The sequence below is a fragment of the Belonocnema kinseyi genome, chromosome 10 (genome assembly GCF_010883055.1).
Source record: "Belonocnema kinseyi isolate 2016_QV_RU_SX_M_011 chromosome 10, B_treatae_v1, whole genome shotgun sequence".
NCBI classification, from domain to species: domain Eukaryota; kingdom Metazoa; phylum Arthropoda; class Insecta; order Hymenoptera; family Cynipidae; genus Belonocnema; species Belonocnema kinseyi.
Window position 1 is genome coordinate 67,426,954 of NC_046666.1, and position 17,317 is coordinate 67,444,270.

General features: G+C 34.0%; 1 protein-coding gene across 1 annotated transcript in view; it reads left to right on the forward strand.

Annotated features, from left to right (window-relative positions):
* The first annotated feature begins 1,630 nt into the window (after positions 1 to 1,630).
* LOC117182052 overlaps positions 1,631 to 17,317 on the forward strand; it is a 22,897-nt gene continuing 7,210 nt past the window's right edge. Inside the window, exon 1 of the mRNA XM_033375075.1 lies at positions 1,631 to 2,191. Coding sequence (XP_033230966.1) covers positions 2,135 to 2,191 — 57 coding nt within the window. The 5' untranslated portion in view covers positions 1,631 to 2,134. The remainder of the gene's footprint in view (positions 2,192 to 17,317) is intronic.

Below are 17,317 nucleotides of genomic sequence, written 5' to 3' on the forward strand. Positions count from 1 at the left end.
TCACTGAATGTCAAGTATATTTAGAAACTGAGTTAAATTTTTCAATTAGACCAAAATGTAAAGAATTACATTTTTTTTTAATTTTGAAACAAAATTTGTTTACGCGTTTTAGATATTTTTGTCAAAGTTCTTGGTGCACGACAAAAAGACTTGCAAATTTTCCCAACGACATTTAAAATTTTTTGATAGATTAAGAAATATCAATCCAAAATTCTACTAGATATAAAATATATTTTCTTGACATTTTTTAATTAGACTAAAATTCAAAAAGTTAGATAATTTTCAAAAACATGGCATTTTTGTTTTTAAGACGTCCTTAAGTTTAAAGCGTTATTTTTAGTGTATTTTTGAACAAGGTTCACAAATTTTCTTGATAAAATTTTTTAATTGGACACAAATTAAAGATGTTCTAGATTAATAAGTTCGTTTAATCATTAGGTTCACTGTACTATGTATTAAACAGAAAGATGTGTATTATTTAAATAATATTTTATATATAAGTAATATTGTTTGATTCAGAATGACTTGAGTTTTCAAATTTTTTATTTTAATAAATGAATAAGCAATTATTCGATTATTATTATTTCATTATTTATTTCATTATTTACACTTGCTAAGTAATTTCAAATTTTAAACAATTTCACAGAAATTAGTAGAATTTAACTGACAATCAATTATATCTTACTAATTAAAAGTTAGAGAGTAGACTATCACTCCAAGAGTGGTTTTTTTACATGCAGGTATTATCCATTATAATTATTAATTTAAAAAGTCCAAAAATAATTCAAGTTGTAACAGGCTTAAGTTGTTTCTTATTCAATTAATTAGGTTTTGTGACAAAATTACGTAACACTTGGAGGAAGTCAACGAAAAACTACGGTGCGCTTTATGGGAGAGAATTCAAAAATGAACACAAAAGCGTTACATATTTTTTGAACGGTTCTTTTTAAAACCAAATGAGTGTATCATTTGAAAATATATAAATGAAATTTAAGACTTTACTACGTGCAAATTAAGCCTAATCCTTGGTGTCTGAATAAATCCATAAACTAGAAATCTTTTTAATCAATTAAAAAGAAATTCGGCGCCGTCATAAAAATTGTCTTCAGTTTTCTAAACAATTTTTCTTCGATCAAAACTTCAAGAAAATGTAAACTTAAACTTCCTAATAGAGCCAATTACTCAGAGATACTTTTTTCCGATTTTCCTGCCCTGAAAAAAAAAGAAAAAAATCTCCCTTAGCCCGGTTTCGAACGAAGAGCTCTTACTTTTTTCATAAGTTGGTGCGTTAAGCAAGTACATCAAACCTCGGATGAACATTTCACTCTCAGCTTTAGAAGTGTTTCTTTGGACCCATAAATTTCATCAACCCAGTAGCTCAAACATTCACCGGCATATGTAGATGTTGCATAATAAATAGTTTTGAAACTTTCAAACTAGAAATACGAAGTATCGTGTTGCTCTGAGAGTCCAAATAAACTGACATTATATGGATGGCCATTGGCCATACATTGTCTTGATGCAGTGTTAGAAATATAAGCCCTTGACTTGTGTGTCCTACGTACCTAGGAGAGGGAAAGAGGGAACGACTTGAATCAGCTGTGAGCGGCATGGAGCCGTTCACAGTCGTTGTCAGTTGCCCGTGCCTTGTGCGACGGTCAGGACCGCACATATTATTCGCAAAGTTTATTGATACCGCGTTTTCGAAATCCGCACACGCAATTTCTTTGCTTCTAGTCCTTCGTCATATTTTTCTATACCATCATCATTGTGACCTTGTCCTTCAAATTTTTCAACACCCACAGAAGATTTGAGAATAGCTGCTGTTCTTCCTGCTACTGCTGCTTCTTATTCTTCCTCATTTCTTCTATATACACTTTCCATCACTCAAAGTTTAACCTTGAGGCTCTGCCGGCTATTGATCGAATTTAATCAGCCGACCTCAAAATATCAATTGACCATCGATGTACCACTGCGCCGATGGACGATCGAGAGATGAGGAGGCTTGATGGAGCTTTGTGTTAACCGATTTTATGGAATCTAGTTGTATTCATCAGCCTTAATCACGGCGAGGTCACACCAGGTCTTCAAGATGATCTAGTAGGATAAGGACGAAGGAGAGAGAGAGAAAGAGATGGCGAACGGTATATCCTTCGGACGTACAGCTACAAGTACTGTGCTTATCCTATTGGTGAGTCGCATTGACTTTTCTTTTCGAGGCCATTGCTTGGCATATCGATGAAAACGCGGACTTGCACCGTGGCCGACGTCAATTATCTATCAAGCAACTATCGATGCTTCATTAAGATCCCCCAGGGCGCTAAAAGATCAATTTCTGATAATGCATATCTCATATACATTCCTTCTTCTGAGTATTAGTAACTTCTTACAGTTTCCAAAATTTCCTATAATAAAACAACTAATGTTTGAAAAGTAGGATCATATTTTTCATCAATATTATAGACTCCTCAATTTGGCATGACTCTTAAAATAAAAAAATCATATAAAAAGATATGGGAATTTGAAATTTGCATAAAAGAATATTATTTTTAAAAAAAAGTACCATTATTTACAAGTTTCTATATTTCGAAACGAGATTTAAACTCACTTATGTATCACGCGAAAACTGCTCTGACACAATATTTGTTGGCCAACTTCTTCACTGCAGTTTCACCTCAAGGATTTTGAAAAAAGGAATTGTTACTTTTTGTCTCAAAGTCACACCTTGCGTTCCAAATATGTAGCTTATAGTATTCAATATCAAACTGGCTGGCCACACATATAATATCTTACGGACTTACAATATTTGAATGAATGGTATTAAAACATTTTCAAGTTGATTTTTTTATATGAAACGCATAAAGTACGCTCAGTAATCGATGTAGGTCATGAATTTATTGGCGTGAAACATTCATTACATACCACCCGATTTAATTGAAAAATATTACAAAGCTACGCGTCGTTAACTTTTTATGTAATCAGGGTAGAAGCTTCGCAAGAGTGATTGATCATTTTGGGGCGTTACTTCGTTTCGGAGCAGTTTACAATGCAAGTCGTAACCACTGTAAAGCATAACCAGTTGTCAGCTTTCGTAACACTTGAACTCTATCGCGAACGATATGAAGAAACTATTACTCATACGACTTCCGATATTGCCTTATACAAATTCTTAAAAGGTTTACATTTTATATTTAAAAACTATATGTGCCACCTACAATATGAAAAAACATCATCCAGCAAATCCTAAAGTTCTTTGAGAATTTTGCATTTGTTTACTAAAAAATATTGATCTTCTAATTTCTACGAAATCAAAATTTGAAAGTAGTAGAGATTAGTGTTATTTGTCCATAATTTGCCTTTTGAAAATTGCATAACTGTTGTACAAGTAAGGATTTTGAAAACAATTTTTAATAATAAAAAGATTCGAATTATATCTAATTAAAACTAAATTTTAAAAAAGGAACTAAATACGATAAAATAAATTATTTATGTACAATTTAAAAGAACTTATTTCATCATAGAAACCATTCATATGTCACTTGAGGACAATTTTTCACTATGTCTGACCACACGCAAGCCTTTTCTACTTGCTAAAATATAATATACAGCCGGGCAGACTGTAGACTGTCACCTCTTGTGACTGCACGCATTTTGAGAGAATATACCTGAATACACTTGTTCTGGCTTCCTTGATAACCTAAAAGGAAAATCTTCAGGCTCCAAAAAACCAATAATAGATCAATATCTCTTTTAAATTTTGCAAAACTGGAAATAATTATCTGTTATATGGTACTGCCATATAATGTACGTATTATATTCCCTGCATCTTTATCAGAAATTGTTCTATTTAAATATACATTAGAAATAAATATTCGAGATTCATCTGCTGCGATGAGAACGGGATGTTTACGAATATACTAGAAGTGTTGTACGTCCTGTGTGTCCAATGAGGAACTTCCTCTTGGAGACATAATATCAGCATCCGCACACCCTCAACCGTCATGCACGCTGTCACTACTTGGCATAATTCAAACACTCTATTTGATGCCTATTACAGTTCCCTCTTTAACTTGCCACATCAATAAAGGCAATTCAGCTTCTATTACAACTGCAAAATGAGCACCAATTTTTCTCTGCACCAAACATCAAGCGCTTTTATCAACAATTTTATTAATATAGTAGATGCAACTTATAACGAAAATATTAAAATTTAGTTTTATGATGCTTGACGCAAAAGAGTATATTTATTCTATATTCAATTGTCGAGAAAACAATAAAGAGAGTCTTGAAACACATCACTCTTATTTTTATATCATTGCCTGGGTTGCGCAAATTTTTCAATTTACCTTGAAAGTATGCTTTTTTGAACAATAAAATCACTGTGCATGTTGACGATTAAGTGGAACTCGGCGATAAAGGTCTTAAAATCGAAGTAAATGTTGAGAATGCGAATCCCGGAGCTAGAATACGCCAAGCGTTCCTTTGTGTATCACTGCAGGTAGTTGTAAATTTTCTGCTGGCGTCATCCGGTTTCGTATGAGTCCTTTCTGTTTTCACAAATACCAGATCTGAAGTGGTAACATTGATCTGCAGCAGGAAATTGTCAGGAATCACTAGTGCAGTGGCCAATGCATAATAAATTATGAATGATAAATAATAAAGAAAATTAAATAACAATGAAGGGAAAGACGGTAGATTTGGAACAGTAGTACATTTTGGATAAAGTCAATTTAAATATACCGAATCAAACATAAACTGCTTTTAATGGCTAAACATGCTTTTTTGGAGTCTCAAGAGTCATATTTGAAAAATAAAGAAAAGTTCATACTTGATTTATTATGTTTAAGTCAACTTTTTCTAAAACTTACTACAGTCTCAAACTTATCATCACTGCCCTGCCAACAGTAAATTAATTAAAAACTTTTCAAATACTTTCCCATCAAACACAAATGATAATTCAGGATTTAGTGAGATTTGTCCATTTTGTAACTTCTCAAGGTTTTCTATTGTTTTGCAATGTCAAAGATGAAAAAAATTGTTTAATTATGTGTGTATTTTACGTAAGTATAAAAACAAGATAAGCTAATTGTTTCGTAAAAGCATCTGGTTCATCATGAGCTCAGAGGACGTTCAGTGACCCCACATGTAATCGAAGGCACCAATACAGAAACCGAATATGGATTGGAATTTATTCATGTACTTCCACGTAATATTTTGCACATCAGGAGTCTCGAATTTTATTTTTCACATTCTTAGCATGGTGTAACGAAGTGACTTTTTATTGGGGCCAAAGTTAGGTCTCTTAATCTTTACCAACGTATTTCTACAATCGATAACTGATTACAAAAGCTTTCCGTAGCGATAAAGTATACTTTTTCCACTAATGTATAAGGAAGGCCTTTTAAATGCAGGACATATGCGATAGGGACTGAAGGAGGGTGAGATATGTACCGTGTATGCAAATAATCGAGCGGAAAAAATAAGAATACAGCACACAATGCTATTAATAGAATTGAGCTTATCTGTACGAGGTCTATATATAGCTGCAGTGGGTATCAGGGTGTTCTGATACAAGGAGAGTGTCAAGGGGGGTGGGAGAACACGATCAGAGAAAGGTGGATGGTACGAGGTTTATGCGTACCGGTTTCTGAAAAGGTAGGTATGCATTCAAAACCTGAGGTCGTCAGATATGTAAGACTAGTGGTGGCGCCAAATTCATTGACATCACGCCATTATTTCAGGAATGAGGCAAGGTCGCGAAAGAATGCGTCTTGGGATTTCGAAACAGTCGTTTCCGAAATACGAAGGGCTGATCGGGTGGCCCGCCCGGCCGGTTTCACCAGTCGTAAAAGTCCGAAATGATTGTACAATCTCTTTTTGCTTTTATTACTGGTCATCTGCAAAACCTGTGCGTTATTTTTAGATGCCATAAACTTTCAATACCTTTTTTGCACATGTAATTTGTTCGGTCCTTTATGCTATAATTAGGTCTAAGAACACTGTTATAAAAGACGAATTCAGTCATTTGTAATTTACGTATTGGAAGTTTTTCTATTCCCGTACAAGAAAAAGACAAGCTTTTTATGTATATATAACACAGATACAAAATTTGCTGCAAATGTACATGAAAATCAATGTAAAATATAGTAAGTTTAATTTATGTACGTTAATGGAAAAAAGCTTCCTCCAATACATACAAATGAATCATTTTAAAAGTCTTCTCTGACAATAAAATTCTTCATATGCTATATACTTCTCATTGTAAATGAAGCATACATGTATGTGACTTGCGTCATTCATAACTTTTGGCTCTTTTTCTACTATGCAATCTACAAAGCCAGCTTTAGTTTGATATTATATAAATCAATTATGTAATTGAAATATTTTACTTTAAAGCTTAAGAATTACGAGATCTTGAATAACTGATACGCATATACAAACAATATGTGAGATGCGTCCATGCATTCTTTTACTCTTTCATTCCAAGGAAGTAGTATTCAAAACTCACCTTCAAATACAGTACTGGACGACTGCCGATAATCGTGTAAATACTTATAATACTCGTTCCTATGTGCGCTCATACGTAAGTACTTGGTATGTGCCCTGTGACTCACGCGGTCAAGCACGAGTCGATTTCTCTCGAATCACTCTTAAAAGTTTTTAAAAGAAACTACCAGTAATCCAATCCGAGAAACTTGAAAAATATTAATTATTATACTATGCGTAATGCGTATGCGTATAAGTTCGGAATATCAATGTGAACATTTTGAATTTCGATCGTCGAGATTGATTCCAAAATACAGAATGTGGACAACGACCTTTCAGTTCAAGCTGATTCAAGCTCATCCGTGTTAGGTGCAGTGAACGCATCCTGGAATTAAAAAAAAATAGTCAACAGTACGGTATTTATTCTTTTGCTTCAGCTTGCGTCATACATTTCGGTCATTGACGCAGCAGGTAGAAGACCTCGACAAGGTCGAGGACTCGAGCTACCAGCAATATCAACAAATACGAGTCATTTTAACTCGTTTCTATATGTATTAAGGTTTTTCCAAGCTTTTCCTTTTGTTTTTAGAGGTAGAAGCATACATTTTTCCATTCGCTTTATATTCAAACTGAAGTATTTTAAATTCATTTTTATGTTCGGCATTGACTATTATTAAGGAATTTTCTGTGAAACTAACCGGTCAAGTATAGTGCTAGCACTAAACTGAGAAAAAAGGATTATAGCCTTTATGATCTTGGATTATAAGATTTTAGACCGCAGCCGTAGATATTGTGCCGTGAAATTTAGATGTTAATTTAAAAATCCCATATTATAACACTTAATATCTATATTTTACAGGTTAAGATCTATAAATTGTTGTGACAAATTTTTAAATCGAATATCATGAACGGTTTACCTCATTTCTCTCAGTGTAATATTTGCGAACGGCATGTAACGTCCATGTTCATGTGCATTAAATATTGTATCTATGTTTTATATACTGTCAAAAAAATTGGAAAAATTCCCAAAAGTGTTGTAGGTGAAATTCCTTTTTTTTATAGGAAAAATTATTTTCCCATAAATTGGTAATTTTTATTATGTATGGAAAATTTCCCAATGGCTAACCGATTAAAGAAATCCCAAGAAGTTTCGGGGATTTTTGCATTTTTTAAGTAATTTTATCAGTATAAAAAGGAAAATATTCTGAAATACAATAGGAAAAATTAGGTAAACACTTTTTCCAATATTTGTTCAAAATTATTATTTTTAAAGGTTTATATTATGTATGGTAAGATTCCCAATGTCTTAGGGAATAGAGAAACCCAATGACGTTTTGAAAAATTTTACACTTTTTAAGTTATTTGACCAATATAAAGAGAAAAATTACTTGAAATAATAATCAATTACTCAAATATTTGAGGGAAATTATTCTTTTTGTAGGGAATATTTCCATTGGGTACACAAATTTTCGGAATAAGCTAGAAATTCCTCAAAAATGTTGAGAATTTGAATTTTTTTAGTACTTTCGCCAGTACAGGTTTAGAAATAGCTGGAAATGGAATAGATCATTTTAGTTGGTAGCTTTTCTCATAAACTGAGAAAGAACAAAAGAATTTACCGAAATCATTAGTACATTTTTCCGGAATTATTTCTGAAAAAAATCCTTTAACACTGGAATAATGATCGAAATAAATATAGAATTTTTCCAAGTTTATTTTGAGAACAATCCCTAAAATAAAATAATATTCTACCGAAATTACTACACAGTAAAAACTTGAGGGTATATTTTGTTGCAGGTAAAATTATAACGGTGTTTACTGTACCTTGATAGTGATTCAGATATCTCTCGAACTTGGGGTAAGACATGCCGAGTGCGTGGGGTATGAAATACCGAATAAGTAGGTGGGGTACGAAAAATCAGTTTTATTAGTTTACTCCAGAGGTTAACTAGGGACTCGGGTCAACTTGAATCAGCGAAGAAGATTCAGTTTTAATGTTTAAAATTTATGAGTTTACGGAATAAGACAACCTCAAAGCACGTTACACAATATTGTTACAGACATCAACTCTTCAAATTAATTAATCGCAACTGAGATTTTTTGCATGCCCTACGCGGAGAGCGAGCCAAGCCACCTTTTTTCTTATTTGGGTCTTTACATTGTCTGAAAAATCGTAGGTATGAACGTAAGCCATCAGCTCGGCTCAATTTTACAAAGTGCGAACGAAGCACCTTCTAAAGCGTACGATCAGCAAAGCTGTCAAAATAATAAACAGTGCATTTAGACATTGCTATTTCAAATCTTAAAAAATATTTTAAGAAGTCAAGAGCAAGATGATTGTGCGTTGAATGAAATTTTTTATTTCGTACCCTGAGAAGCGGGCACCTTGTATCCCAAGTGACCGGCACTTTTTATCTCAAATGATCGGGACTCAGTACCCTACTTGACTGTGTAGCATTCACACCGCAAGGGTAATTTTTATTGCAATTTAGAGTGGACCGACATTTTTTTCGAGAAAAAAAATATATATATATCGTAAGCTCATCGACGATAAAACTCAAAATTTGAAGAGAAAAACTTTCACAATCCAATAAAAATATTTCTTATATTTGAGAAGACAAAAAAAGCGATATCGTACGGATTGTCAGCACCTTTAGATTCGGCCTAAAATATTATTTTTGTTTGATGGAAACCTGCATTGAGGCTGTGACTCCTCTTCATAATAAAAAATCACGATTTTTTATGAACTGGAAAAATTTACTTCGTCCATGTATCAGCTGTTTCAGATGCTTCCGTATTAATTATAGATGAGAAATCATCCGTATTTAATTCTGAATCAAGATAACAGAAACTATTTACTGCATAAAATCTCATTACACTCACTTTGAAAAATGCAGATTTCCAAGCAAATTTTGAGTATTGGAAATTTCAAAGTATATCCCAGACATCAAAGATTTTGTTCAGTAATTCTGTGTTAAGAACTGGTAAATAAGGACTGATTCCTAAATTGCTCCAATCCCATTCCAAGCAAAACTGTAGGTAGCACTTTAATTCTGGTTGGAGCACTGAGCGCTGAGTACTCGTCTGCTAAATTCATCCTAGATCTAAATTCCTTCAGATACAGAAATCAGTCTCTATTTTTCCAATTCCATTTTTATTTACTTCTTTCCATTCTTATAAATTGATTGCACTTTTGCATTATGTTCTTTCTCGACGAAAACATGAGTATAATAAATGCCTATTATTGGTTCCTGGACATTCAAAAATTGCATATTAGCACACCAAGTGAGTTTTGAGACGATCTTTCATTCATGATCAATAATCTATTGAACGGTCTCTATTCGTCATCGAACAAAAATAATATTTTAATCTATTAATCAGTAGACAAAGTTTTATTAATACGATTTTTCAGGAATACTTGAACTTAAAGTGACGAAATGCATTTTCTACTACATTTTTTTCTATTTTTTGGGATAAATATCGCTGATTAATTCTGTACAGTATGTGTATAAGTTGAATTCTGCATAAAGAAATTTACTTATTTGAATGCTTGAACTTGTCAAATATAGAAAAGGTTTGCACATAAGTGTGAAAATTAACTTTTTTTTTAAATTTTGAGCTTTATCGTTGATGGACTCACTTTATTTTATTTTTATTCTGTAGATTCCCCTGAAAGTTACTGGCATCCATTTGAAATTTTTTATGACCTGAGGTCTTTCGAACAAAACATTTCGGCCAACCCTAAATTATACATGACAATTCTACATGAAAGTTAATCAACAATATGCTAAATTTAATGATACTTAATTGAATAAACTTCCAGTACGTTCGTTAAAAATAACTAAATTTTAAAGTATTTTATTACAGTACAGATCGTTTAAAGAGTGAATCTAATACTTATATCATTGAAGAACTTGGCACTTGTTAGAATACTCTGACATAATGAACAGTTAAGATGAATAATTAAAGATCATTCACAAATTAGAATGATAAGTTTCAATTTGAGCTTTTTGATTTGCCAATCCTTTTGTTTAATCCTCGTATGGATATTGTACACAATGGCATCGAGAAAAAGACCTGAATCCAGTCGGGACGGACGGCATTGAACGACCTTCGCCAATCGGATCCTTGCTCGGCTGGACTCCACGACACGTGGGAAATGTTTTTGGTTCTTTTTAATCCTCTGTTAGTCGTTCAACTGGCCAGTAACTGGATATCCCGTGATGGCAATATCTGCATGTTGATTCTTTGCCGTAAAGGTGATATCTACTGGTAAGTCGTATTGCGTCGTGTTATTCACAGTTTGTATAGATGACTCGTTTCAATTAATGGTCTCCGTAAAACACTGCTGAATACTCATTATACGATAGCCAGTTTACGTAAAAACTCATTCGGCTGAACAGTACACATCCAATATTTTAAATGTATTTCAAAATTAATGGAGTATTCGCACATTTCCTAATGTCTGAATATACACTCATCAAATGTGTGTGTCCCCGCTCATAATATTAATACGCTCTTTTACTACCCGCAGCAACGAACCACTTGAAGACTTTCAATGGTCAGGTCCTTCTGTTTCTACTTATTTTCATAATTTTTCCTTTGTCTAATTCCATAGAAACATTTTTCTGCATTTCTTTCTTATCAAGAAGCTTCATCATGCCTTGCCCTATCTTAGTTACCCTGCAAAAACACCTTCACCCTGAACTGCAGGCACGTTTTAACCTCTTGAATTCACTATGCATTGATTGAAAAATAACAAAAACAGATGCGGAGCAGGTATTTCGTGTAAGCTCGACCTTGCGAGTCGTCACGTCGGCGCCGGGGTCGCAGATGCAGATAAAACAAATACCTCTTGCTTACCGCATGTGTTGCCATCAAGATCATCAGGGAACAACGAACAGACAAATTGTTAGCCTAACAAAGGATATAATATGACGATTTATGAAGCTGATTTGCTTTACACTACCAATAGATAAGTAGTTAAAGCCACGGCTTCTAACTACTATCCTTCTTCCAACGAGCTCGTAAAATGTAAGATACAAGCCGAAGATTTAAGTAGCTAGAGTGAGTTTTCTAGGTGGTCATCCCAATAATAATAATTCTACAAGTGAACACGAGAGTTATATAGGGGAGAAGGCAGAGAAACAGAAGAAAGATGCGTGTTCCAGGGGGAGTGGGAGCAAAGAATGCAGGTAGTTGTAATCATAATTTAAATATTCATGTGTGCGTTCAGCTTTGCAAGCAGTCGACACGTGTGCACTTAGTTGCCGTAGTTTACGGACCCCATTGTTGGGGACCGTTTATAGTTATTGCTATTCATTGGTCAAAACAGGTACGTGATAACTTACAAGTCGTCAATGTCAATATTCCTGCGCACCTACGCATAACGGCAATATAAAGAAATGTCTTCCATTTATCTTGCTGTTAAACGTCGATCCTCAAATGTGCATCGAATTCAATGTTTTTTAGAGTGAGTTGTACCTGCAGTTAAATTAACTGTGATAAGTAATCTAGGCATTTGGCACAAAAAAGGGCTTTTTGCCGCATGAAGTAAGTAATATGCTTTTTTTTCTAAACGGGTTATTAAGTGGTCCTGATTAAAATTTCAAGTTTTCTATAAAAGACACCCGTGCGTTCCGGAGATAATTCTGAAAAAATGTACAAAATTGGCGTTTGGATAAACTGACCAGCCCCATTACATTTTAGAGCTAAATGTTCAACACCAAAATTAAACTAGAGGAAATTCTGACAAAAACCCAATTCTGAACTTTGTATCTGTACTTTAGAACCTGTTAATTTTCCAAAAAATGGTCAACGCTTCAATTAAATTTGATGCGTTTTCCAGTAATTCTAAACAAATGCAATGATCTGGCCCCAATAAGTCATAAGTTATGGCCTCCCAACGTTGAACACTTTTGACGTATTTTTCAGGACATATTAGTCGTGTTTAGTTTTATCAAAATACTTCGCTTCTCGATGAAGCTACGTAAGTGGTCACTTGAATTATTACGTAATTAATTTGTTCACATATTCTTTTATTGTCAACAGTTAACAATAATTGTTTCCTCTGCGATGATAAGTTCATCAATTTTTGACATTCTTAACATAAAATAATACAACGTTATAAAACTAATCCCTCTAATAACATTTTTTAAAAATAATAAATAAACAATGTAAAAACAGTTAATTTATATATTTTTTCATTTTATTTCGACAGCAAATATCGAGAAGTAATGTTGACAAATCCAACACATATAATATGGACAATTGCTAGAGTGAAGCGCATTATTTAAGTAAGGGTTGAACGATGGTTTTTTTAACAAAAAAGGAGAAAAAAGTGTACTTGTGTTGAACTGCAAATGCATTTATGCCACCAAAAACTCAAATACGGTCGCAGTACATTTTTCAATACATACATTTCCGAATGGAAAGGGTGAACATTTTATGGTCGTAACACATGACCTATAGGAGCTAAAAGATTTTTTTTATTTTACGCAAAATGTTCTCCTCTACAATTTATTCCCTTAACGTTTTTCTGTAGGATTTGTACGAAATGAGCAGTTTTGGAAAAACTTTTTTGGCTACAAACAGCTCAAAATAGCAAGAAAATTAGTTTTTTTTTAAATCATAACTCTTGATCTATGAATAGTAAAGATTATATTTTTTTAGATTTGCGCATAATTTCCTGTCCTACAACTTTTTCTCTTGTAAAATTGTAAAATTGAAAAGTTATAAAGTACAGATACACACTTCCGAATTGGGGGTTTTCTCCTCTTTTAAAAAAAATGCGGGTTGTTTGAAGGACCATAACTCGGCACTTATTGAAGATATGAAATATTTTTGCCTTCAACTTTTTCGAAATTTCCTTTAGTTTAATTTAGGTGTTGAAAATTTTGCTCTAAAATGCAATGGAGCGGGCCGCACGGCTGTCATTTCTTGAAAACTTGAAATTTTAATCAGGACCCCTTAATAAACCGTTTTAGAAAAAATGCGCATTACTTACTTAATACGTTGTGTAAAAGTACCAGATGTCTGGACTAAAGCTACTTCGGCATTGTTCAAGTGTCCACAAGCCGAAAATATTTTAGATGGCTGCAATTTGGATTTCATACTTTAAAACAACTATATTTTATGTGTATTTATGTATACGAGGTGCTATCCTCACCCGCAGTCCCCTGCAATACGCATAAATAATAACTTGATACACAAATACAAGGTGCTAATGCGTTCGATTCTTCTGCAAAGGGAATGCGAATTAATTTGTGATGTAGCCTCGTGGCATATGATTTACGTCCAATAGACGCAACACGCGTGGCATAATTTTATGTCACCAAATATCTTATGGGTAAAAAGAATGGTTTGTAACATGGTCGCGAGTAGATTACAAATTTACTAAACAGGCCTTTATAATAAACCAAGTGGAAAATTAAGTCCGCCGGAGTTCACCACCGGCGCAATATTGGCCTAGCACGCGTTACCAGTACAAATACTCCGCCATTCTCGCAGTACTGGCGGTTGGTTGGCTCAACGATCGGGACAGTACTGTGCCAACGGTATAAATATTAAAAATATTTTCAAATACGTTTAAAAATATGTCGTCATCAAAAACTGTAAAATGGACTGTACCATCAATTTTGACCTTGAGGTCAATTTTCAAGGTCAAATGGAGGTGAGACCCTTTTCTTAAATGAGAATCCCTATTTTTGACTGCAGATTGCGATGAAATGTTAAGGTGTCACCACTTTGATCCTCATGACCTTCAGGTCAATTTTCAAGGTCACTTGAAGGTCCTAGTTTCTTTCAATATGTATTTTCCTCGGATGAAAGTTGATTCTACAGCGACGGAGAGCTTAATAGACATAACTGTCATTATTTGTCGGACGAAAATCCCCACTGGTACAGGCAGATGGATCAACAGAATCGATGGAGTGTTATGGTATAGTGAGGAATAGTAAATGGCTATTTAATTCGACTTTACTTTTTTTACGGAAACGTTGACAGATACCCTTACTTAAAATTGTTAAGGGACCATTTACCTAGACTATTGGAGAACGTTGATTTAGCAACAGGACAAAGAATGTGGCTTCAACAAGATGGTGATCCGCCACGTTTTGCACTCATCGTACGTGATTTTTTGAACTTACATTTCAATGAGAGATGGAAATCACTTCGAACAGTTACTCCGTAGCTGATTGTAACACTGGTAGCAATGGTGAGAGGCAATGGGATTCACGTTAATCAACCACCCGAAACGTGAGAGGCAAGGGAACTCACGTTAATCAACCACCCGAAACGTGAGGAGAAAGGGGAACTCACGGCAAGGAAGCACTCCAAACGAAAAAGAACTTACTACGCCCACGCCATTGTTTCTGGGTAACGCTAAAAGTAAGGACAAAGTGTCTTTTTTTGTAACTAGTTACAGAGAAGTGGCATTGTCAAGATTGTAACTTTTGTAACTACATAGTCGCAGTCTTTACATCTTGTCCGAAATGATTGTTACTCTCTGGGTGTGTTGGGGGGGGGGGGGTGTTGCGATAACAATCCACAGCCTGGAGTCTACAAAAAAAATTAATCCAGGCACAGAAGGTAATAATGGTCAAGGTGATGTACACCTTAACATTTTATCGACTTTTGTGAAGCACCTTGAACGTTTGTTTACCCCGAAAACTCGAAAAATTTCAGAAAAAAGCATCTGACCGTATCTCAGACATTTGACCTTAATTTTTTACCTTTTCAAGGTCACAAAAACCATTTTTTCACAGGTCATTTTTGACGTGAAATTTCTCGCTCTTTTCAAATCCGCATTAAAAAATAGGGGTTCTCATTCAAGAAAAGGGTCTTACCTCCATCTGACCTTGAAAATTGAGCCCAAGATCAAAATTGATGGTACAGTCAAATGTCTCTCTCTGACCTGGTCAACCTTTGTCCGAACCATTTCTTCGTAGATAAAGTATTTTAGAAGATATTTGGGATTATAGATTAAAATGGGTCATCGTGTGTATGATATCGTATGATAATAAAAAAAACTTATAAGAAAAAAGAAATAATAAATTGTTGTTATAACTTCTTTGAGCTGTAGCTTATGAGGATGGCTTTTTATTGATTTACAATTCGGTAAGAATAAAGTAATGGTTTAGAATCCCGACTGCTAGGCGATAGATTCCGATAAATATTATGTAATTTCAAAATCCCGTAACTTCAATTTTTTGTGGTAATATAATGTTTAAAAATTTAAAATATGTATTCATTATAAGTAGGATTTATAGACAAAATACACTGAAAAAACTATATCGCATGAATTACAATATATATCGTAATTCCTGCGCTATATATCGTAATTATCACATCATAATGGCGCAAAATCGTGATATGTTACATTGCAAGTTTTTACATTATATACCGCATAATTGTGCAATCTATAACGTAAAAATGTAAGTTTATTACGCTATCACATTGTATTTCTTCTTTTGTAATCGCGCGAGGGTTCTAGTGGTCAGCAAACGATCACAGAAAAAATTAAAGATAAAGTTTACATCGATTCCAGGTGAAAGATTCACCTAAACAAAAATTAACCTTGCCAGATAAACTTTACATGAATCGAAGATAATTTCCGATTTTTAACCTTGCCTGGATAATCTTTCATCTTATAAGCTTAGCTTTTGCTAAATGGTATTGAATAACTTCTAATTCGTCTACAATAATGTGATTTCTTTCGGAGGAAATATATCAGTAAGAAAAAATTTGGTGTGTGTTTTCTGTTGTTGATTCTACATGTTTTACCGAAATTTCCTCACTTCAGCGCGACACAGTCGACGAGTTCAAAATTATTTTCCTAATCTCAGTGAAACTTTCGCCGAAATATGTTTAATCATTAACCGTTGCAGGTCTTACCTGCAGCAAATTTTTACTTTTTTGTGTGATTATTTTAAATCTGGTGTCCCGATTTATAGCTCGAACTCACTCATATTCTGCCTTTTTCCCGTTGCTGCTAAGAACGCTGACGTAGTAGACGACAGCAATACAATTTAACTTCATTTTTATGTGATATAAGTGCATTTTAATATCGTACAAAGAACCGGGATCTGATTGTACGTTATCATATTGCGATTTCTTGCAATATAGAAGTTTTGCGATATCATTGTGCGATGTATTTTTCTCCGTGTACTTGCAATAAATTAATATTCATTTTTTAAATACTTTTTTGTTAGATCTTCATAAAGCATATAAATAGTGGGTGTTTAAAATGTACAGTTTTGTAATTATAAATAAAATAAGGACGATATACAGTCGTATGCTGATGAATGGATAGTCCTAAATACAACTGAATGCTTTTTTATCATTTTTAAAATTAACTCCGGCATTTTCGTACGCCAGTACGGCGGAGCATTACCAGCCAGTACTAAAAATCCGGCAATCTGTATTGGGCCAGTACTGTACTTGTGGTGTATTTTCATCTAGGAAATTTCTCTAAATTTCTTATCTAAATATAAAATGTAATAACTCAGATACACACGTCCTTAGCAGGGGCTAGATATGCATTATAAGCGGCATCATTTTCAAGCCATATAAAATAGTTCTGACAAAGATTCACTTGCACACAACAACCTTGAACGAAAGACACAGGCTCTCACTCATTCGAATTCTCAGACTTATTAATTTTGTATCTATGAAAAAGAAACTAGTGGGCAGACAGCCCAGCGGTCAGTCTGACCTATGAATGGCCTTGAAGAAAATGTACGCTTCTTATTCATGGGATAATTAGTTTACTACGTCCATATGATTACCCAGTGGCGGTCGCCATCACCATCGCCATATGTTGGATATTAAT